The 24,190-nt window shown below is 41.8% G+C and overlaps 1 protein-coding gene across 15 annotated transcripts in view; it reads left to right on the plus strand.

Annotated features, from left to right (window-relative positions):
* UNC13B (unc-13 homolog B) overlaps nucleotides 1-24,190 on the plus strand; it is a 207,563-nt gene that overhangs the window by 178,268 nt on the left and 5,105 nt on the right. For 7 of the 15 annotated variants that reach the window (XM_038125512.1, XM_038125513.1, XM_038125515.1 and 4 more), the window contains 7 exons: nucleotides 1,854-1,942; nucleotides 5,022-5,174; nucleotides 7,091-7,214; nucleotides 13,750-13,806; nucleotides 18,302-18,382; nucleotides 18,775-18,922; nucleotides 22,197-22,253. In XM_038125512.1, the coding sequence (XP_037981440.1) occupies nucleotides 1,854-1,942; nucleotides 5,022-5,174; nucleotides 7,091-7,214; nucleotides 13,750-13,806; nucleotides 18,302-18,382; nucleotides 18,775-18,922; nucleotides 22,197-22,253 (709 nt within the window). The remainder of the gene's footprint in view (nucleotides 1-1,853; nucleotides 1,943-5,021; nucleotides 5,175-7,090; nucleotides 7,215-13,749; nucleotides 13,807-18,301; nucleotides 18,383-18,774; nucleotides 18,923-22,196; nucleotides 22,254-24,190) is intronic. The other 8 variants (XM_038125516.1, XM_038125521.1, XM_038125522.1 and 5 more) reach the window with 2 other exon arrangements.

The raw sequence follows: 24,190 nt of genomic DNA on the forward strand, positions 1-24,190 counted from the left end.
CATGAACCAGGGCAACAAGTTATTGATCCTGACCTCAGACATCCTCTAGACTCTGGATCTGATAGCTTATAAAGAAGTAGAAGGAAATAGTGAAGAATAATTGTCTTGTGCCAAATTCTTCTGGCTTTTTTTTTTTTTCCTGACTGGAAAAGCAGTTAATTGAAATATTTTGATGAATCATGAACTGGTCCTACCTCAAATCTGTCAGAAATGGCTGAAATCAGAGGGCAATTCAGTGCCATTAATAGTAGAGCAAGTCAGGCAGCTTGTGACTCATTGTGCCTTTACGCAGTAGGAGGGAAGGATTAATGTAGGGGCAAGAGAAACCACCACCACCAAATGCTGTTTTTATTTTGTTACCTACAAGCTTGCCTAGAATGAATGCTGATTGTCATGACATTAGCTTCCTTCTGCCGTCACAGAGCAAGAGTGTTACAAAGATGATAGGAAAAGAAATTTCATAAGGGAAAAATAATCAGAGGCAGCAATGCCTAAAGTTACAAGGCCTGAGTAATCATCATTTGCTTGATTGTTGGTTCTTACTTTAATTACTTTTAAAATTCTGATCCAGAAGTTTCATTAGCACAGGTTCAAATGCATAATAGAGTCAATTTTCCATGCCAGCTTACAACAGGAAAATGAGCAGATCAGATTCCAAATCCCCTAAGGCTTGGCTTTCTCTGACAGATGCTGAAGCAATATGAATAGGGCTTCAGCACTGATTTTAGAGGTGGGAACTCCTGTCGTGTTCAAATACTGTATAGATGTATATACCATAAAAGTCTAAACTGATTTGTAACCTCCGTACTGGTACCTGGCTCATTACATTCCTAAAGAGATGCTTTGCCTTAGAGGAAGCTTTTTGTTTTACAAATGTCTTGCCTGCCTGCATACACAGGCAAATCTGTTTACAAGTTACTTTTTATGACCAAATGATGCCAAAGCATTCATCCTGTGTTGCTATGTGTGCACACAGGTATTTTGCTCAGAAGCGGCTCGTTTGAGGCTGGAGGGGTGACGGTAGCTAGAATACAAGACTCTGTAAATCATGTTTAATTTAAAAACAGGTGCCTTTGCACTGATAAGAATGGAGGAAGCACTTCCTTAAGAACCTGCCAAGGTGTCAACAGCATTCCTGTAGTGCTTGGGGAACTTGTTTTTTTTTTTCTCTGAACACTTGTATACAAAAAACTGTCTGGTTCCATGTGAGAGTAGAGCTATGTTTGCTCAATACCAGTAGCTGAGACTTTATTTTCCAAAAATTATCAACAAAAGTGCACAACAGTTCCTGCCATGATATTGTGGCCAGATTTTCAAAACAGCTGGGATCTAACCTTCTGAAAGCAGTGACTGAGTCAATCTTCAATTAAAATACTTGATGGCAGGAAGGAAGGTGAAATAGCTTCTTTCAAGATCATACATGGAGAAATGCACAATTAGTAACAACCAGTGTGAAAAGCCCCGTGTCCTTCTAGACTCAGAGGGGTGACATGACCTGTGAGCCCAGGGTAAAGCACAGTACTTGATGGATTCTCAGCCTAGATATGGTCTTGGCCACAGGGAGTTCACATTCCCTTTCTTCCTCAACTGCACAAACATCAGGAAGGATATTGAAGGGTTATAGGAGCCTGGGGAAATTACTTGCTGCTTTTTAGGCAAATATCTGCTGACTGTTTCACAGCTTCTGTAGCAGCAGCAGCAGGCAGTGGAGGAGAGCATCCTACCTGGCAGAGTCCAGTGGGATAGTTCACCTGCTTATTAAGTGTAGCTTCAACAGTGGAGAGAAGCACTGCAGAGGACAGCAGACTGCCCTCTGGGTTCAGACTTAAATGCTTTTTTTTTTTTATCCACAGTTGGATGCAGAAGCAAGTGACCATCTCAAAGAGCTCCAGGTGAAGCTGAACAATGTTTTGGACGAGCTCAGTGCAGTGTTTGGTAACAGGTCAGTACTACAAGGTCCTTGTCTTTGAAGCATTTCTTTATTTTGTCTAATCTCATTTAGTCAGGTTACAAAAAAAAAGACACTCCTGTGAACTGCATTATATTTTTCTTTTTGTCCTAAATATATGGCATTTAATATATAGAGACTATCTATAGAAGTGAGAAACATTTTTGAAGTCTTTCTCTTCCTGTATTTCTCTGCTTGGAGATGTAGCACAGAGATCTCTCAACTGTGAAATGTATTTGAATTACACAGAGTGATTTTTTTTTCAGTAAGTAGTTCTTGTCAGTAACAGAATTTCCTGCTCCTTTACTGCTCAAAAAGCAGTTTCCAGCTTAGCGTTTATGAAGCGGCATTCTTGTTTAAACATTCTGCTCTAAATGCATAAAACAGCTGACTGATTTCTGATTGTTAAACGAATACTGGAATAAGAAGGAAACAGGTTTAGAATCTGAGATTGACCTGTTCTAAAGCTTCTGCAAATGTTATCTAGTGTTTCAGGAAACTGTTTAAAGTATTGCCAGAGTAATTGATGGCAATTAGGTTTTATTGCAAATCATGTTTTCGTTTAGCAGAGGATAAAAATATGCTCAACATTATAAGACTTTTGTAGTGAACTATAGAGCATGTCAGTTAAGTGAAATCTAAAATACAGAACTCCTGACTGATCTTTGAAAAGAACCACTCTCTGTTAACCCCCTTAATTTCATGTTGTGCTGCATAACAGGATTAATGCAGGCATGAACTGTAGTGTAGCTTGAACATGGGTTAGGCAGAGAAAATTGTACCAACTTGGCCACCTGGGGTCAACAGGTTTGCAATTCTTATGGCTAAAAAATCATAGTGGGATTTGTCAAAGACTCTTTGAATTTCACCACACAAAGCTAAGCAGGGAGATAAGTGAGCAGTTCCCATGGCCAGTAATGGATGCTACAGGAAGAAATGGAAAGACTCAGACTGTAATAGAATGGAATCAGTAAAATTCATAATTAGGCACAGAGTGACTGAGAAATAATGATTAGGGAGGTGAATTTTTTTTTAATATGAATGTTGTTTCCATGGTGCCATTGCTACAAAACAATTGAGGACAATCTTGACATATGATAATATGATTTAAAGAGATTATCCAGTATCAGCATACATACTGGGGAGTGTTTTAGAGAGATGAGCCAGCCAGATTTCCAGCCAGTCAGATGTCTCAGGTGCTTAATTTATTCTTTAACAGACTTAGAGAGTGAAAAGCAGAGCTGCAGTTCACTATATAAGCATGATCTCCTGAAGGATATAAACTTGGCAGATAAGGCAGATATCCACAATATTCTGTGCAGAGTCTGTAAACAGTTCCTCTTTCACCTCTGTGCACACCTGACACTGCAGATCTTAACTCATCTTCATCTGTGTGAGATTAACTGTATTTTATGAGAAGGCTGCACGTGTCCAGGGAGCCTCACTTCCCTTGTGCTGAGAGAGGATTTTGTCTGGACACAGAAGCATTTTCTACTTTGAGAGGAGATAAGTCTTGGAAGGGTTTATCCTTCATGCAAGGCTAGCTGCTGTTTTGTTCTTGGAGGCTGTAGGAGTGAAGGAAGGAATTCTTGGAGGAATTAGGGAGTAGCAGGCCCCGTCTGACAGCATAGGTGAAGTTTTTTTTAGCTTGCTGCTGCCAAGGGCTCCTGTTAAGCTGTACATCTGCACAAGCTTCATTTTCAGGTGAACCTGTTGCCACAGTAACTGATCTATTATTTTTCATAAAATTGGCAACCATTTTGACTCATAATGCATTTTATCCATGAGGGCATTGTTATTTTCCATCCTTGACCTGGGGGGTTTAAAGCATCTTGGAGCAAGGTCCTGCAATTGATGAAGCAATGGGAGAACTGTGGGGTGGGATTGGCCTGTGACAGAACAGGAACTGTTAATGGCACGGGAAATTTTTTATGCTCTTTTCTTTCATTGGCTTAAGTCTCTGGTTAAGCTGACATTGCAGCCCAATTGAGTGCTGCAGGACTCTTTCTGCTAGAAATAGGGCAGGTGGGAGACAGCTCTGGAATTTTTCCAGTGAGAGGCAGGCTAGAATTGAGCAAGAAACGACCATGAGGCTAGAGGTGGCAGAGCAGGAAAAGTAATCTGGTGGAGAAGGAAGGTGAGAGCCAGGGGACACTCACACCCAACCCACAGGTGTCCCGGTGGCTCGCACATAGAAGTTCATGCAGATGTAAAGCTGGCTTCCAAACTTTTGTACCTCCTCTTAAATCTTTACCCTAGCTCCTAACACTGGCTTCTCTTCCTGGTTTCAAACCTCTGTGCCATTAATGGATAGTTAAATGTCACTTGTAGTGCCTGTTGTTAGTAACTGTTCTTTTAAATGTCAAAGCATTTTCCTTTATTTGCTGAATTGATTAGTTGTCAGCTCTGCTGATCTATTCATAATTTTTAATCACTGCATTATTTAAAATTGAATCTCCTCTTAGCAGGAAGAGGTGGAAAAGTAATTGTGCTTTAATACCTTGTGTGTCACTTTGTTACAGGGAGACTGCACTTTGCACAGCTGAGCCCCACATCTCAATTTGACACTTGGCATGGGCTGTATGGCAGTGGACTGGTTTAAGCTGGTGCCTGCCTTCAGGCTCTCTCTGTTATTTTAAAGACTTAAGCTATGATGGGTCATAACTGGATTTCTGCTGATGGACTCCTGGGTGCTCAGAGCAGGGCATGCATTGTGTCATTGCTCCCTGTGATATTCCAGTCTCTGTGGTGGAGAGAAAGCAAAGGGTACAGCAGGGTGCTTTGAACTAGGGATAACAGCGTTTCTTGAAGTCGGGAAAGGAACATTTCTTGCTGCAAGATGAATGAACAAACTCCTCTCAAATATGCTTGTGTCTCCTGTTTAGAGGTGGTCATCTGTGTGTGGGTGGTGGGCATAAGGAACTGGAGAGCATGCCCCTTGGTAACAAATGCAGTAAAGAAAAGAGCAGCAAGTCTTGTGAAAGAAAAGTGTGAAATTGAGTGAACTTTAAATTTTTTTCCTTGTATTTCTGCCACTAATAGTATTGTTTTTGCCTCTCTCCTATCTGTGCAGCTTTCAGACACGGATTGATGAGTGTGTCAAGCAAATGTCTGATATCCTCTGTCAAGTGAAAGGAACAGCAAATTCTGCTGCTAATGCCAGAAACACAGTTGCACAAGATGCAGATAATGTCCTGAGGCCACTGATGGACTTCCTGGATGGAAAGTAAGGGAGTATTCAGATATATGCTATACGTAAGTTGATTGGATTGGAACAAGAATAAGACAGAGGGGAAAATAGCTCCATGTTCTTGGATTGTCACTGAGATTTCTAGTCTCCAAATTTTCAAGAGGAATTAATAGGTTTTCTTCCCATATCTGCTTCTCACAAGCCATGGATGGGCTCTTCAGCCTTCATTGAATCCAGTTATGACCCAAAGCACACTCCAGTTCTTCTTTCTACCTTTGGCAGTTATAGCAATCAGCAAAACACACTGCTGATCAAGTAGTGAAAAAGACTGAAATTCTAAATTTTCTAGCTGTGGGTTTTTTCCTATAGTGATTTTATTGTAGCCAATTAGCAAGCATAACAGTGCTTATGTACTGGATACATATTCTACTCAGTATCGCAGTCCTATCAAACATGTGTTCTCATCATACCTGCTGCTGTTCTGACTAGTAAATAAGCTTCTGAACGATGGGACATGAACATGGTTGATCCATTGCTTTAATTAACTGTTGCATTAATACCATGCAGCATGATTCAGCTGGACAAGGACAGTTACATGTTCAAGCCAAGTCTTCAACTGCAAAGAGAAGCAGTTTTTAATCTTTGTACAAGTTTAACTTAATGCTGATGCACATCAGTTCTTCATTGGGATGACCAGCAATTTTCATAACAACTGCTGCAAGGGATATGAAGCTTTACAAGTTTAAAACATAGTGGGTTTGATTGCTCTTATTGTTGATTATTCCATCTTTTTTTTGGGTCACTGTGTTGTAAGTGACTCTGCAGCAGTCATTACATCTAAGAGCCTTCTAATTTGATCATTTTCTATGCATGCCTTAATGAATCCTGAAAAGCCATATTCCTTTGTACCATTTGGAATGTGGTTATGCTACAGGCTTGCCATCCAGCTGTGGAGTAAGTAACTTTGATTATAATAATCCACACTTGGATTCTTTTTTTCCCTCCTTTACAGAAGGAGAGTATTTTTTTAATGCCTCCTGCATCCCACCCATGTCAGTCCTGTCCCTGTTTGGTTTTGTTCATGTACTGTCTAACCAGCTGTGGGAAGAAGGGAAGCTGGGAGAAGATGTTACACAATGGAGAAGAGTCAGCTGTCTTAGTGGTACTAGCCATAGAGTTCCTGTTCACAGTGTGATCAGTAAATGCTGAAGTTCAACAAATGTTGCAAAGAAGATTCTAGCACTTCTTGGCCTTTTTTATAGCCTGTACAATAATAAAGGAAAAAAACCTAGGGAAATAAAGCTCCTTGTGTTAGAGCAGTTAAACACGTGGCAGGTAATTGGTGAATGCAGTCATGACAAAACATGGAGTTGTCTGAGAAATATTTTGGGGTGGTTTTAGAGGTGCAAGATTAGCTAACTTCAGCAGCTTTCAGAAGCTATGCAGGAATTTCTGCACAACACTCTGGGAAGTGTTAATTTAGGCATACATCAAAAATCATTATAGTAACCCCTTGAAGCTTAAAACCTACTATTCTATATTTATAATTTTTCTGTATACTCTGTGAACCAAATATGTCTTCTTAAAGGGATCCTGTTCAATGGTACCTGCTCTTATGTGGATCATATGTATTATTCCAATTATTGTTATTATTATAGGTATTATTCCACCTATTACCAAGTGACCCTTCTGTCAATCCCCAGGTCAATAAACAGAAATTATTGAGATCAGAAATGTCAATCATCCATTTTGTGGTTTTAGTGTTTTTAGTGCTAGAACTCCAACAGTGAGCTCACATTCTATGCTTTAGAAGAGAGAAAATTTTTTACCCTTAAAGCAATTGTTATTTGAGAAACTGCTTTGGATAGGGCACTGAATCTTCCATATCCAGATCCTTTTTCGTTGGGTATTGTGCTCTTTGAACTTACTCAGTTCTTGCTCTCTCTCTGCAGCCTGACACTGTTTGCAACTGTGTGTGAAAAGACAGTGTTGAAACGGGTGCTGAAAGAGCTCTGGAGGGTGGTAATGAACACCATGGAGAAGCTGATTGTGCTGCCTCCTCTTACAGACCATACGGTAAAGCTTTTTATCCTTCCTGACTCATACCAGAAAGTGTTGCCATTGCCTGTGTAACTCATCCCCCCCGACCTAGTGAGTCATCCATCCAGGTAAATTTGTCTGCATGTAGCCTGCCTGAGGATGGAAAAACATGTTTGTAAGTTGGTAAAGAAAGGGAGCATCTCTATTTATGGTAGGGTTTCAAGATACAGAGCACGCTCTAGAAAAAAAACACAATTCAAAATCCATGATCTAAAAGGAGTTTCTGTCCAGTGTATCAGTTTGCACTGATTAGTGTTTTGCAGTCTCTCTCTAAGGAGAGCTGTCTGTGTATGTGGGAATTATGGAACAGTTAGGCTTCATGGCCCTAGGTCATGACCTGCAGCCACTTTTGCCCTATCATCTGTTAGCTGGAGTGTCTCTCTGTATAGATGTGGTTGATTTGAGCTTGATTTTTAATCAACTATCCTCCATTTTACCCCCCACAGAAGGCTTTAACACCAGCATTGGCTGGCAGGATTTCTCTGTGATGCTGGGGAGTTGGAAGTGAGTCCAGATAGTTTTTCTTCAAAGGCAGTCCTTTGTATAATTGTTCAGCTGTGTGGACATGCTGGATGAATGTGTGTTGTGAATGTAGTGATGCTTTTAACAATGGATGATTAACTCTTCCCCAGTTCTGAGAAACCAGAGAAACTGATTAAATGTCAGTCATGCATGCCTAGCTGCTCTGGGGGATGGCACTCAGTTGGAGGCAGTGTGAAGTTTGGGATGTAACCTCCTTATTTACAGATGATCCAGAACTTCTTTTTCATCTTGCTGTTAGAGTTAACTTGCAGTCTGTAGCTCAGTTATGCAGTCTTACTTTTCTCCCAATAGTGGGTAGAACAATAGTGGTTTTCACTATTCAGGAGTTCCCTCACATATCTGGATTGGGATTCTTGGGTTGCAGTGTCCAGGGAAGTGATGCAAACCTGCCTCTTGCTATAGGTGTTTCTTGCTCTGAGAGGGAAGGCCCTTGTCTCTGGCCTTGATGATGATGATTTTAAATAAAACTGTTGGATTAAGTGCACTGTTATACCTACAACCATGAAATTAGCATGAGGTGTAATTTGCTAAAGACTGCTTTCTCTGAGCTCAGATTTGGAGTAATCATTTCTGCTTGCCTTTACAATTTGTAAAGAAGAAAACGAAAATAAATTTAGGAAGGTGAAATTTCTTTGTCTTGGTTGAATTGCTTTTAAAAAGGAGTCTTTGAAGGCAGGTGCTAAAATCATCATGTAGGAGCAGCATTAACATCACCTATTTGGAATGGAATCACTGAGATCAAGGGCCTCAGAGAGAACTAGGGAGGAGCTGTTGGAGCTTTATACTTGCTAGTTTTGGATTTCAAAGGCAGAGTAGGAGAGTGATTCAGTACTTGTATCAGGAAGGAGGCAATAACGGTGATCAGCCAGTTCTTCCAACCTGCAGGAAATTGCTAGAAGCCACTTTAAGGTTTTTTCATAGTTTCTGTTGCAATCATTTCAGTTTCAAATGGAGAAGCAAATTGAAGCATATACTGTCTTGTCTGAGATAACACAAAATGCTCATAGCTGGATTTCTTGGTGTCTAATTAGTTGTATGGTAGCAAGGAGGCTGAACTAGTCTAAACTGGAAATGAGTTGCTTTTCCAGAAGGACAGTTATGAACAATGCAATGATTAAAATGGCCTTGTCTGCAGTCCTTGAGCAGGGAACTGGTGGTGAGGCTGGATGAGCTGCAAGGACGAAGAGCTGCTTCCACTGTTCTCTGGGGCATAGCCATTTATTCTGTCACCGCCAGATTTTCATCATTCAGTGAAAGCTAGCAGGGCAAGGCAAGGCAAAATTTGGGGCTGCTAGCATGGGCAAAAGCAGTACTTTCTCTGTGCTATTCTACTTCTGTGCCAAGCTGCCCTTATCTAATTTGGCTCGCCTTTTTTTTTCTTTTTCTATCTCTTTTCCTTTTTTTGCCTTTTCTTTTTCTTTTTTTTTTTTTTTTCTTTTGCAAGCACATCAGACACAAATAGCCTCGGGCACTGTAACATACTTTCCTCCCAGCCCTGAGCAATTGAAAGCCTTGGTGGTGCCTCTCTGTGTTTGAAAGACCACTGACAGGGATTTCCATCCTAAAACTCATGTGCAGCCCTTAAGAAGTAGGAGATATTCATGATAGAAAAGAATGTCTTTTATGGAATATTTTCTCTTCTTTCTGCAAAACTGCTGGAGGTGCAGAAGTCTTTTTGATGGAGGTCATGGAAAGCATACTCAGGTAGAAGGTTCCCGTCACCCTGCAGTTTGCCTCGCCTGTCACTTGTGTGACCCTGCCACTGCACAGTGCTTAAATACCTCTCTCCAAACTTAACAATTCCACTTAAATTAGCTTCTGGAAGATTCTGTGGTGTGGGGCTCAGGTCAGGAAGTCTTAGCATTGTGAGGGATCCAATGGGGACAGGGCAGTTTTACAGCCTCCCACTCTGACGACCTGATCTGCGGCTCCTTCATGACTTTCAGATGGGTGACTTCTCTTGAGCGTTCTCTGCCTGTGGCTTGCGAGATTAGCAGCAATATGATCCCAGAAACTCACCAAGTAATTCACACCTCACTAATTTTAAGATCCAGCATGTAATTAAACACCTTCTGTCTTGGTTGAGTGGATATACACTCTGGGAATCTGTATTTTGGGGTTCAGTGCACAATGCTTGGTGATATTAACAGAGTAGTTGTACGTTTCTTTCTCAACTGCTTACGACGAAACTGTGCCATGTCATCAGTGACTAGTCAGGTGAGGAAGAAATACTCAGTTTACACCCAGGTGATTCCTCTGGAGCCTCTCCTTTATTTATTTCACACAGTACCTTGCAGCCATTCACGTGAGGCTCTATTTGTGCCTGCTCCTGCTGTGCTTTTTTCTACTTGTCAGACTTCTCATCACTAAATGAGAACATCTTCCAGGACAAGAACTAAATTTTCTTTAAGCTGAGGACAGAATTTGCATTTGACTTCCAGACTGCCTATTTTTCAGGCTCATCTGCCTGAGCTGCTCCAGAGCTCTGTGGTGGAGGAGAATGTAGCTTTAAGAGGTTTTCTGAAACCTTTGTGAACTTCTGTTATTTTAAATGAATCCTCTCCCTTATGCTAGCTTGGAGCAGAAAAGCTGAAGGCTGCCTCTGTGAGGAGAAAAAGCTTTCTTAGCCTTGAATAAAATTATGGTCTGTGAAGTGCATATGTGCCTAGTTCTCTGTACTGACAGGTAATTATTTTCTGCTTTTCATCCCCACTTTTAAGCTTATTTTGTCAATTTTTGTGGTTTATTACACCACAACATTTAAAAAATAGTTTTATCTTAATGTGGGGTAACAGACATTGAGAATACAATAGAGAATTTAAAATGAACTTAAATGCTGTTAAATTATCAGATCTCATTGTTGTTGAACATAGGAATTACAAAAATATGGGAAATCAATGTACAGTATGAGATAAAACTTCCTTTCAGTGTTGCATTTCAGAAAAATAAGCATCACATGTAATACAGTTTCCAAAAAAGGACTGGAATCCAAAAAACTTGTAGTAGGCTTTTGTTTCCTAACTTTGTCAGCTGAGCAGTAGGACAGTTAAGCTTTGAGGGTTTGAGTCACTAGGAATATAAATCAGGGCCATTCTGTTGGCTTCCAACAATTAGACTTGAGTCAGCTGATGATCCTTCTCTGCATGCTTTCATTGAAGGGACTAAAAAGCATCAGACCCTTAACAAGGAACTTAAAATCTCTGTGGTGTGGACTATAGGTGTGTTTCTTGTTTCTGAAGAGTTAGGAAAGTACAACTAACATCATGGAAGAGAAGGAAAACCAGCGTGAAGGCCCATCCCCTTTCCAGCTGTGTTTGCCTCAGAGCTAGGCATGATTCATGATAAAGTTTTAATTTGTCCTCATACTCCATCCTTGACATTTTAATCAATTCCATTGTGGGCAGCTTTTCTCAAAGCTACCTGATGATTTAAGTTCAGTTGTTCTCACTCTCTGGCACAACTGGAATAAGTGCTGGCTGTAGAGCTTTGTGGTATGTTTTCCGTGCATAAATAACTTCTCTGAGGAGTATGGCATCTTGTTTACAAGAATGCCATTTGGCAGAAGAAGGAGCTATCCAGATTTTCATTAGATGTTACCAGCACTGATGACAAACTCAGTGTAACAGCAAAATAATTTCTCCTTGCAGATGCATTGACAGAGATTGTCACTGATTCTCAAGGATTTTCTTAGCGTGCAAGAACTGGGAGTTATCTGGGCAGCTTTGTTCCATGAAGCGTGTCCAGTCACCAGCTATTGCTCGGTGTTCCTGACCTGCCCTCCTTAGAAGCCTGAGGCAGGAAGACTACGTGCCTGAGCTGGTTAATGTTGTTGTTCAAATGTATATTAAAAAAAGTGTCCAGTGAATGTTGAAAATACTGAATTAGAAAAGGTTGATGTTACTGTGTTTTGAGACTACTCCCTTTTTTAAAATTTTAGATACAAAAATGTCTTCATTTTTGTTTCCTGCATGGTCAATTGACTCAAAAACCTTAAATTTTAAGACCCTGTAAGTCAACAGAATTTCATGGCAAATCGTACAGAACAGCAGGCACATGTGTTGGGTAGAAGAGGATGGTGAAACCCTGTATTCTGGTCAATTATTTGGCATGGCCCACAGTGAAATCTCTCTGTTGCTGCTGGTGTGCAGTCATGCTCAACCTTCCCTGCTGGAAATACATGGAAATTCGTGCTCTTTCAGATTAGAGAGCTGTGCTCTTCAACACTACCCATTGGATACTGACAGCAAGACAAGCTCTCCTTCTCATTTCAGGAGCTTTCCTTTGTAGATTCATTGTGCTTGCCTGCACTTTCCCCTCCACACCTGCCAAAAGCTGTGAATTTAATCATTTATCAAGAGCTTCTGTTTAGCTAGAAAATCAATAATGTTCATTCTGTATCGCTTTGTATTCAACAAACATAAAAGGCTGAGGAACAGTGAGGGTTAGCTGGTGGTTGCAAGAAGAGCAAATCAAGAGGTGATCTGTAGTTTCAGGTCACAGAGTCTTTCAGCTTGAAGAAATTTCCAAGGCTGGAAAACTAAAGAAAAGGCCTTTCCTCACCTTAAATATTCAGTTCTGGGCTGCTGTTGTAATGGGCAGAGGGTGTCCAGTTGCCCTAGAGCAAGTCTCAGGTTTTCCAGTGTTACATCTATAAGCTGCCTGTTTTTCTCCTGGTACCCCAGGCAACAGGTATAGAGACTTTTTGCTGAGGGGAAACTTTTAGAGGGGCTGATGTTCATTTTAATCCTTTAAAAAAAAATTATTTCAGCAGTGATCTTTGCAGTAGTAGGCAGTTCCCAGGGTCTTCTCTGCAAATCCCTGTGTGAGACAATTCTTGTTCTACAGAGTATTGACCTAAAGAGCAATGAACAAATACCCAGGAAGGCAGCAAAGGAAAGCTGAATGACATAGGCAGGGACAAAGGGCAGTATAATAATTCTGGGTTTAGATCTTGCATCTACAGTTTGAGGTATTTTGGGGTGGGGCGTGGTCAAGGCTGTTATGGTTAAGCGGGAGGGTTAAAGACTGTTAAGAAAGGCTAGTAGTGGAGAGGGAAGGAGAATTGGATTTACTGGAGACTTTTTGTTCGTGAAACCAACGGTCCTTATACAACATGCCCTATTCCAGGTTAGACGGTGCTCTGAGCAACCTGACCTTGTTGAAACACATTTTATGTGTTAATATTTATTTTCCAAATGCCTAAACAACCAGTTGGTACATAGGTATTGTGTAGCTTTTAAACTACTGGAGAGGGTAGATTTAGGCTAGATAAAAGGAAGAGATTTTTTTGCAGTGAGACTGGTAAAGTGCATTGAAGCAAGATTCCTGTCACTGGGGTTCATTTTCCCTTTATGTTTCTTCATTGGTTGTACAGCTTTAGTAAGGCACAGTGGGGGAAGAAGAGCCATTGGCCAAGCTCTAGAACATTTGAAGATCATGCTGTAGTATTCACAAGACTTTGGCAATCTCTCACCCCTGAACAGCTGAGGTTCAGTTTTGTTTATGATCTGATCTGTGCTTACCCCCACCGTGATGACTGGGCCCTACCTCTATGGATGGATTCTCATTGTCCTGGGGTTCTGTGATCTTTTGCTGTGACCAGTCTTTGCTGTCTTTGTGTGTATTTAGATGTGAAATCTAAAGGAGCGTTTGGAGATGGCCTTCACTCCAACCGCATGCAATCCATTTGAAGGTTCATCCTGTATAAGTGAGTGGTTGCTGTAAGCAAGAGTGAGCTGGTTAGCAAGACATCGTGCTCTGAAATAGCTCTTGATGTAGTATCCACAGAAATGCCAGGGTTTGTACTAGGTAATAAACTGACAAGGAGAGTCCAGTAGCTGTGCCTGGCCTTGAGGTGGTAATGTGAAGTTGCTGTGAACTGACTTGACTTGCTCAAAGGAAGAATATGTGAAGCTTGTTTATAACCTTTTTTCCCCCCTCCTTTCTTTTCTAACTTCTGCAACCATAGGGCACACAGTTGATTTTCAGTGCTGCTAAGGAACTGGGACACTTGTCAAAGTTGAAGGTATTGTCCTGCATGGCTTGTGTTAATGTCCCTGTGTGTAAGCATGGAAGTGTGGTAGTGCATAGCATGTCCTGTGCTTCTAGTGGTTTGTTGCTGACTGCAGTTGTAGAGAAATTCCTTTAAATGCATTACATGTGCTTTTAAATGCATCCTACTAACATCAGCATAGTGCTTAACATTAAATCTTACTGTGTATTTAATCATCAAAGTAGTTTTTCTCTTTTGTATACATGGTGCTAAGTCTGGTACATTGATTTAAAATGAAAAAAAGGAAATTTCTCAATATCTGGCCAGCTCCTCCGTATCCCCATTTATAAAAGGGAGTCCCTAATGCTTGGAAAGACACTTGCGTTATCTGTGGGTGAATTACATGGACTGTTAAAAAAATATCTGTTGCTTATGGAAGAGAGCCTGTGTCTGTAAATTCCTTCTGCGTGGGCTCCCTTCACAGGCAAGCTGGCATTTAGCATGAAGGCTCTGTTGATGTGTTTTGACAGTGCATGACGTGACAGTGCATGACATGAGCATTATGAAGTGCACGCCACCTCATCATAAGCGAATCAAGCACTAATTCACTGATCACGACAGTAATGGTATGAAAATAGTGACGCCTCACGGCACTCGGATTGCACTCTGCTGTGGTGGCACTTGTGCTACAAGACTGGTATTGTGCAAGAGGAGAAGGTCTAAATCTTAAGTGTCACAGTGCAGAGTCTGCTGCGAGGGAGATAGAGCTGGACCTGAACTCTGTGTCAGAGCATGACCAAGGAAATCTTCCCAGTGCAAAGGATATTCTCCTAAGTGATTATTGCAGTTTCAAAAGGCATTTGTCCCTTCCTATAATTTTCTGGTTTTGTCCTGCACACTAATACAGCTGTCTTCATACACCTATGTCCCTTGCCCAGCAGATACATTTTCCATACACGTTTATGTGGCCAGTACACAGCTCATTTAAGGCAGTGCTTATTAGCAGTCCTAGCAAGTGATCAGGGCGTGCAGGTGTGTCATTAGATGTGCACCTGTTCTCCAGCTACATTGTGAGGCTGGTACAGAGCAGTTAATAGTCACCTAGCATAAGCTTCCACGTGTGTTTCCCCAGGGGAATAGCTGCCACTTGTGCTGAGTGATGGCCTTATGCACTCCCACAGTCAGGCTGTCATCCCTGGTGACATGGTGTCTCATGAGGATTGTGTTTCCTTCCCTGCTTCCTGCGCTTGCAATGATGTGTGTTGTTTCCAGTGGAAAAATGGGGAGAAAGGAGTTTTGTAGGGAGCCTGGGAGAGTGGCAGCTGAACCACAGCATCCAAATGTGACTCCTGTTTCCAGAGTTTCCCCTTTTTCTTGCAAAAGCATCAGCAAGGACTCATCATGTCTCCACATGATGAAAAAGAAGCCATTCCTGCCTTTCACATGCATTCCTGGTGTCTGAGTGCAGAGCTCTGAATTTGCTGTTTCTTCCCCCAGGTCACAAGGACAGTCTGTGAGTCCCTGTGTGCTTGCATTCTTGAGTGTGGCCACTGAAATTCACTGTTATCTTTTACTTGTTCCATATATTCTCATTACTGTAATTTCAAAGCATGTACAGGGCACCTTTTGCCAGGAATGGCTTGGAAGCTTTGCTGGTTTCCATTTGCACTGGTCGGGTGAAGACTGTCCCCCAGCAGTGGCCCTTCTTCAGTTACTGTAAAGCTTAACTTTGGTACCTCTGGACTGCATTTTTTTAAATGCATGTAATCATGCAAATCAGGCAAGCCCTGGTGTGTGTCCCAGCCTTTATTTGCATATCTGCATATAGAGCTGCAGCAGTACAGGTACACAGGATTTTGTATGTGGCAAGACAGTCGTGCTCAAGTGTGAAAGCACCTGAATTTTGGAGACCATGAGGGAAATGACATTGTGTCTGAAAATTTCCAGTAAAATAGGAGTGTTATAAAAGTAAAAATGGTTGGAGTCTGTGTTAAGAATTGTGAGAATTCTATTTTTTGTCCTTTTGTTTTTGGAGGCACATACAAGCTAACAGAGAAGGCATGGTTCTTCAGACCCCCCTTCTCTGCATTTTTCAGTTCCACTAAAAGCCTGGGGAAATTATGGGATGGATTTTAAGCATTATTAGTCTTAAATAGGACAGGGAGAACAGAGCCCTAGTGAATCAGATAACTCAGCTGAAAACTGAAACTGACAGACCTGAAAAGCACAGGCTCTCGTCCTGATGACAAATCAATTTCACAGTGTATTTTAAAATGCTCAGAAAGCCAACCATAAACCTGACTCCTTGGTGCCACATATCTGCCTCCCACTTATTATCAAACTCTTTCTGCTCAGTTTACTTAGTAGTCAGCAACAGGAGCAGGGAGCAGCTGCCTCCTCTTCCTTGTGCTGCCCCCAGAGTAAACAGCCAGGCTCTGACCGCAGAGTTTCTTTTGAAAATACCTGTGGAGAGTACAAGGATGAATCTGAGAGATCAGGAAAAGTTTATTGGGTTATTTTTGTTGGTTTTTTTTTTTTTTTTTTTTTACTTCTTCTGCTTGAACTTGCATAATTATTTGATGTAAATATTTGTTTCTTGCTCGTGGCTGGCAATCTGGGAAGTGCAAGGTAGCGCTGTGCACAGTTCTTATAGGAGCAGTGTGGGATTTGCAGAGGGCAGGTATGCACAGGAGTGACAGTCGTGGGCTCTTCTCTGAGTATGTGCAAGTATTACCAGTCCAGTCTCTGGATTATTTTTACATAATGTGTTGAAGAAGATGACACTGGGAAACTCAGAGAAAGCAGTGATGGATTGCTGTGCATTGACAGCATGGGCACGGGCGGAGTGGCGCCTCTCTGTGGGGCTAAATGAGCTCTGTAGGTGTTGGAGCTCAAAGTGCTGACCACCTGGTTTTTGTGGCATTTGGGGCAATCTGGCAGGCAGGCCTAGAAAGTCATTTTAGCAGATGTGAAAGTAGCTCTGCCTTGGGAGCACAGCTACCCTGACTAAACTGGCCTTTCCCATGAATGTGGCCTTGGGCTCTGTCTGATTTTGCGCTTAATCTGACTGTGAGACAGAGAAAAGAACGCTTTACCCTCTGTGCACTGAAGTCTCTGTGCACTGAAGTGTGAAGCCACATCATCTTCAATTGAATTACCCCCAGCTCACAAAGAAGAAGGAGGAGAGCTATTGCTCCCCTCAGGACAGCATATCACAACACAAGGCACACTGCAGCTCACCAAGTGCTGTGCCCCTGCACATGGTCCCCAGGCCAGGAGCATCCTGTGTGGGAGAAGAGGCACATTGAGGCACATCTCTGCTACTCAGGAAAGCAGGGTGTGAAATCTGAGAAACTGACAACTTGAGCGGTATCTTCTGTGCAGTTCAAGGCTTAACTGTGTAAAGTTGATAGCTAGATGTCTGTGAGAAGTGTGGCAAATGCCTTGTGGCTGCCCCTAGACTGCAGAGAGCCCTGTCTCCATCAGGCAGGAGATGGATTGCAGTGGATAATGAATGGAGACAGCATCAGGCAGTGTGAAGAGTCAGCAAACTGCAAGATAGCCAACAGGTTTGTCCCTGTGAAACCCAGACATGATGCCACAGACTAGGTGTGCTTTACACAGAGGCAGTTTAGCAGATGTGTCTCCTGGGAAGTGTCTAGGGGGCTATGATATGTTTAAAGTAGGGATAAAGCCTTTGCCTGATTGGCTTATATATTTTTTATGAATGCTTTAGAGCTCAACCTGAAGTCAACTGGCCTGACCCTCCAGCTGCTCAGTTAGAATATGGGTTTGTGCAAAGCTTTGACTTGTAAAATATGCTGTTTTACCCTGAGATCTAGACTAAGCATCAGAGAGAAAGAGCTTAGTGAAATGCCAAAGGATGGCACATCCTTGTAGTCAGCCAGGACTCTAACTGGGATGTGCTTCCACTGCAGAAAAGGGAATTCTTTCCCAAGTGATTGCTGTCTTTTTGCTGTTAGAGTTGGTGGGTCTTAACAGGAACAATGTCTTCTTTTAGCAAATCTATTTTCTTTTGTTTTTCTTCTTCTTCACAAATGATGGAATGAATTAGTGACCTTTGTAGTTGGAAGAGTTTAAAAAAATCCACAAACAACAGACATATAACAACTTTCACTAATGCCTAGTACTCAGAATTCCTTGATTTAGATTCCTTGATCTCCTTGGTATTTGGAGAATTTTGTTGTGGCTTTTCGAGAATGAAAAGGCAGGCTTTTGTTTGGGTTTTCTTGAGACAAACTGATTTTAAATTGCTGCTTACCTTTGTCCAGTTCTTTCCTTATTTATGTCTTCTGTGCCTGCAAGAAAGAGAGACAATCAGTTTATTTCCAAGTTAAGCTGTAATAAATGACTCTGAGAGACTCCATTAAACATTCCTTGAACAGCTGAATTAATGCTGCTGCCACATAGATACAGTGTGAATCTGGAGAAGTTGGTGGTGCTGGGGACTCCTTTTCCTTTAGCCTCTTGACAGCACACTCACGTCAAATACAATGGTTGTTTGCAGGATCATATGGTGAGAGAAGAAACCAGGAGCCTCACTCCAAAGCAGTGTGCTGTTCTGGACCTGGCACTGGATACAATCAAAGTGAGTGATTCCATTTCTGTTTCTGCTGTTCCCAACTCCATCCCCAAGTCCTCTTTTGGAGGACAGTGCCTGTCCTGGTTTGGGAGATGGCAGGAGTTTGTCCCTGCTGTCATAGTGATAAAGGCTCTAAGTGAATACTGCCATGCATGTCTACAGCTGAAGAGGTTGAGGAGACTGGTATGCTGGGAGTCAGCATATTCATATTTAAGTGCTTTGGAAGAGGAATGCCATGAGCAGTTGGTATCAGCTGGTCTGAGAGCTGGGTTTCCAGTACAGAAGCTGTTTTGTGAATTTTTCCAGCTGTTTCACATCTATATGCACAACTGCACATACACGTTCGTTGCTGGTTGCAATTCTTGCTCAGTAACTTTCCAGTTTCTTTTTACTCTTAGCAATATTTCCATGCTGGTGGGAATGGTCTGAAGAAAACCTTCTTGGAGAAGAGTCCAGACCTACAGTCACTTCGATATGCTCTCTCCCTCTACACTCAGACCACGGACACTCTCATCAAAACGTTTGTCCAGTCTCAGACAGCTCAGGGTAAGACTCCTTTGTGTTGGCAGGGTTCAATGGAGCTCTTGGCTCTGCTCATAATTTCTCTCCCTTGTACTGCCAGTTTGGAAGAATGCTTTTGGCAGTAACATTTCTGAAAGTGTGACAGTTCGGAGCTTGTGAAACTGGAAAAGAGGAAAAGGGGGTTATTTGCCACTCCATGACTACATTTGAGGAGAGCAGAAATATGTGAAACATAAGGCCTGGGGTGTTTGTGGTCTTTTTTTCTCTGCAGTCCTCACTTAACAGTCACGTTTCATGAATTAATGTGGGTGGGTGGCTTAAGCGAAATTTGAAGTCACTGTACTGAGGCTTGTGCGGTGGTGTGAGGCACCATTTTAGCAAGACACCACTGCAGAAACCTGTCAGTGCCTGTGTCACAGGCCAGCTCTGTGTGTGGCACAGCCCATGTGGCCCTGACTAAGGCTGAGTGACAGCAATGTGGTGAGTTACAGAGCTGCAGGCTGCCTGTAAAGGGAGAAGTCTCTGAGGTGAGCAACAAATGCACTGTTTTGTCTGCAGCCAGTACAGGGTATGTGGCAGCTAGATGATTACAGATTACCACAACATATTAATAAGCTGCTGGGATGGATCACCAAACTGTTTGGTGGGTCTCGTGAGAAGCCTTATGGCTTAGTGGTGATGTTTCATTGAATGTGGAGGGGTAAACAGTTAATTTCATTGCTTTCATGTGAACATCTCCATATTATTTTACAGAATAATTTGGTCCCTAGTCAAGGACCATCACTGGCTGACTGTGAATGTCACTATTCTCAGTAAGAGGAGACAGATGCTGCAAAGGGTTGGGTCTAAACAAAAACTGGTATTTTTGTGTTTTCAGGCTGTTTAATTAAAAGCCTTGCATTAAGCTACTTCATCCCAGCAGCAAAGTTATACAACTCCCTGGCTTGTCCTTCTGCAGTCTTCTTACATGGGATCCTTTTTCTTTAAATCCTTGCAAGCCTAAGAGAGCTGGCAACCCCACAGACTGTACCAACTCTGCCAGCAGGTCATCACACCAAGTCCCAGGATCAAGAGGAAAGCTCACATACATTCCCTTGTGTGTAAATGAGGTTGCTTGATACTGGCATTCCCCTAGCAGTGTAGAGAGTTCAGAGATTCTGTGACCAAAACAGGGTTTGTTTCTAAAGAGGAAAGTTTAGTTTAGTTTTGGTGGGTTGAGTCATCAAGAGGAGGCTCAGAGGGGACCTGAAACTACCTGGAAGGAGATTGTGAGGTGCAAGTTGGTATTTTTTGCCATGTCTCAAAAAAAAAAGTATACAATCTCTAGAAGTGTACAAGAGGTGTCTAAATATGGAATTTGGGGACACAGTTTAGGGATGATTTGGTGGTGCTCAATTAGGAGTTGGAGAGTGCAGGTCTCTTCCAGCCGTGATGGCTCTGTGATTCTGTGATCTCTGCCTACAGCAGCACAGTCTAGTCTTCCTTATGTTCAAACATACTGCATTAAAACACTGAAATTACATTAAAAATCATTACCTTTGAGAGAATGGTCCTGTAGCTGTGTCCCAGCAGAGCAATGATGACATCCAGTGGCCAGACAGGTCAAAGACTGCTACATCCTCTAGGGACTCCAGGAATCTGGCTGTTGCCATCACTTACACAAACCACATTTTAATGGGGAACTTGAGTGCACACTTGAATGAGTGCTTGCAATCTTTACTGTTCCATGCACATATTTGCCATTATATATCCAAACTATGAATTAATTGAAGCTAACTTTTTACATGGATGTTGTTAAATTACTGTTAAATTGTTAAATGCTGAGCTAAGATAGAAGAAAATGTGCAGCACTGATGTCCTGCAGTCCGTACTACAGTCTGGAGTACTTAAAATTGGAGAAAGAAAAGTGCTCCATTGAAGACACAAAAGTGACAAATTCAAAGATGATATGAGAAAGCGGCTTCATGCAATGCATGATTTGACTGTAAGACTTCACTGAGGGCAAGTATTTAGCAGAAGCATGAAGATAATGGAACATTATCATTACCTCTCAGAAGCAGGAATATACAGGGCTGCCACAGAAGTGGGTGCATGGGTATTTATGTATTTTTTAAGAAGCTTAGAAAGAACGAAGCTCTGGCTTTAGTACATCATATACACACATTACGAGGTCATCAATTAGATCTCAAAGAATACTGATGACATTTCTTTGTGACTAATCGTAAGCCACTGTAGGGAACAATTATGGGCAGCTGGCCACTGGTCCAAATCAGAATCTTGTACAATAGTAGGCTTGAGAATTTTGGACCCTGTATGGGGAATAAAAGATTTGCACTATGCTACCTGCAGAATCAGGGGGTAATATCTGCAGAATCAGTGCTGAGTTATCTCTGAGAAAGGCATGACTCTGATCTCTTCCCTGTGCTGACCAACGACAGGACCTGAGGGAACGGCCTGAAGTTGTGTCAGGAGAGATTTAGGTTGGATATCAGGGAAAGGTTCTTCCCCAGAGAGTGGCTGGGCACTGGCACAGGCTCCCCAGGGAAGTGGTCTCAGCACCAAGCCTGTCTGAGTTCAAGAAATATTTGGACAGTGCTCTCAGGTAGAAGGTGTCACTCTTAGGATGGTCCTGTGCAGGGCAAGGAGCTGGACTGAAAACCCTTGTGGGTCACTTCAAACTCTGCATATTCTGTGATTCTCTGACTCCCTCCCAGCATTGGGGCTAAAGAAGGATATTGTTTGCTTACCCTTCTCATTAACTGTGGCTGGTAGATGGGTTTGGAGAACTGCGCCCCAGGTTGGAGGGACAGAAGGGACACCACTACTATTTACAGCTCACATCTGCTTACCAGAGCTCTTTGACTGAGGTTTCCCTTTGCATAAGTGTCACAAGCTCCTGGGAGGACATGGCTTCATGCAGTATCATTTAAATGCTGTTTGCTTCTCATACTTCCCTGCTCAGTGGTTGCACTTTCCAGTTTGTGAGGAAACTGCTTTCATTTAATTACTGAGTAGGCTTCTGTGGCACTGTGCTGCTAAATGTTTACTCTGCAGGTTGGATCGGGGCTGCAGTTTAGTTATGCCAGCACAAATTCTGTTCTGTTTTAACCCAGACTATGCCTTACTTGCAGACAGCCTTGCTCTCCAAATCCTGGTGTAGAAGATCTAGGAGGATATTTTGTCTGTTAAGAGCTAGAATATTTGCCTTGTATTTAAGTGACATTGCTAATTGTGTTGTAATTCATACTCTTCTCTCTTTATCCTGCTTGCTTTCTTGCCTTTTGAATTCATGTCTCAGTGCATGATGGGAAAGGTATAAGGTTTACCGCTAATGAGGACATTCTTCCTGATAAGGGTATGTTCAAGATTAATGTTGTTACCATAACAACATTACCCAACTGCCTTGCTTTTGAAATCATCTTGCCCATGCTCAGAAACCTTTTCCAGACTCCTGTTCCCTGTAGTTCCCTTGTAGAAGTGAACTTCCACTGAATGCTTGCATCCCACAGGCTGAGCCACAGGTTGTGTGGTTTAGAAGTCTGTACCTTGCCTGAGAACCTGTTCCCATGCTTGAGATTTGTTCATGGGATATGAAAGCTGTCTTGAAAATGGACTGGTTTTTGGGAGATGCTGCAGACTCGTTCCCCTTCCCTTTACCATGGGGTATGTGTTTCAAGTCCTGGGCTTGCATGCATGTGCTCTGCTGACAAGGGCTACTGTGATACATGGGAATGCTGGATATGCACTCAAGGTTATGGCCAAGCTTGAACCATCTGGCTTGAAGAGGTGTTATCTAGAGGTCTGGATGCCCAGGAGACCCCTTCATGTATTAAGTCTTGCAGTGTTTAATCTATTAATTTATTTTTTGCTGTCCAAAGTCTTCTTATTATCTCAGGTGAAACACATCTATAACCCTTTGCACGAGCTCAGTTCTGCAGTTTCACCGTTCAGCATTGCAATGCCAGTGAGGCTTTCATGTCAAGAATTAAATGTGCTTGTCATTAAACGTACAAGTATGTGTATGCACACAGTTATACATGCTCAGAATATTTTTGTTGGCCATCTTCAGAGTAGTTTTTTTGTCTCTGAAAATTTCAGTTCAGAGAACAAGATTTTTATAGGAAAAGACAAGAATAAAGGTAGGAAAAAACTGTAATATGAGTTTTGTCCTCTTCAAAGGTAGTGGGATGATTCTGCTCTTATTCTTCTGAGGTATCAGCATCTCCTTTATAACCTACTAGTTACACTAAAGATCGACAAAGACCCGAATGTTTGGTGGCTGATGTTTCTGTGGATATGGCCATTACATGCCATGGTAATTCTGCCTCTTCCTGTGGAAAATGCCAACAATGAAGTGACAGACCCACACCAGCAGATGGATCAGGTCAATAATTAAGCCTACAAATTTTAAAGCTCTGTGCTTATGTACAGAAAAAAAGCAATATTGCCCTTCTAAGCAGGGTGGAAACGTATGTTTGAGACCATATTTGTTACACCCTAAAGACTGTTTAATGTACTCAGGTCAAGAATGAGAACCTACCCTAAGATAATAATTTGAGGTTCTGTTTTGGTTGCTCAGATGCTTTTACTTTTATATTAATGTGACTTTCACTGCATACAGTTCTGTGGCATGTAGTTTTCCTCAGAGAATTGCACAGGTTGGCACTCAACCTCTTGGTTTTCAAATGAGTGTTTTTGCTGCTGCAGACCATTCGTGTGAAAGTTGACTTGCTAGATCAGTCTAATCAAAATGTTTGTGTAATGATATCCTTCAATCTCCTTGTCTAGAATTTCAGACAGACCAATTTTTCACTTAGTAATGTATCTTACCCTCAAATTTGACAAAATAGCTGCTATTCATAGGTACTCAATTACCCTCTAGATATCTCAATTACAACAGCATTGCTAATTGTCAAACTGAGGTCAGGCAGTTATCAAAGAGAAAGTCAGAAAAATCTCACTCTCTTATCAAAACTTGATTTTTGTTTTGCAGAGCAGTCGTTTTCTGTAATTTATGTGACATCTTAACTTTATTATCCAGAAAAATGTCATTTCCACATATTATATTATGATAATTATGATTAAAAAAAGTTTAAAAGTTGGAAAAAATCATAATATATGATTTGTAATGTTCATAAGATCTCCCTCTTTCATGAACATGTTATCTTTTCCCTCTGAAACTACATCTTGTTTCCTCCCTGGCTAATTGATAAAGAGAAATAAGTATGCAAATTGTAAGTGCTTCTCTCTCATCATTTTTGATGCACAACAAAGAAGGGGTTCTCATCATCT

Source organism: Motacilla alba, chromosome Z (assembly GCF_015832195.1).
Source record: "Motacilla alba alba isolate MOTALB_02 chromosome Z, Motacilla_alba_V1.0_pri, whole genome shotgun sequence".
Classification (NCBI taxonomy): Eukaryota; Metazoa; Chordata; class Aves; order Passeriformes; family Motacillidae; genus Motacilla; species Motacilla alba.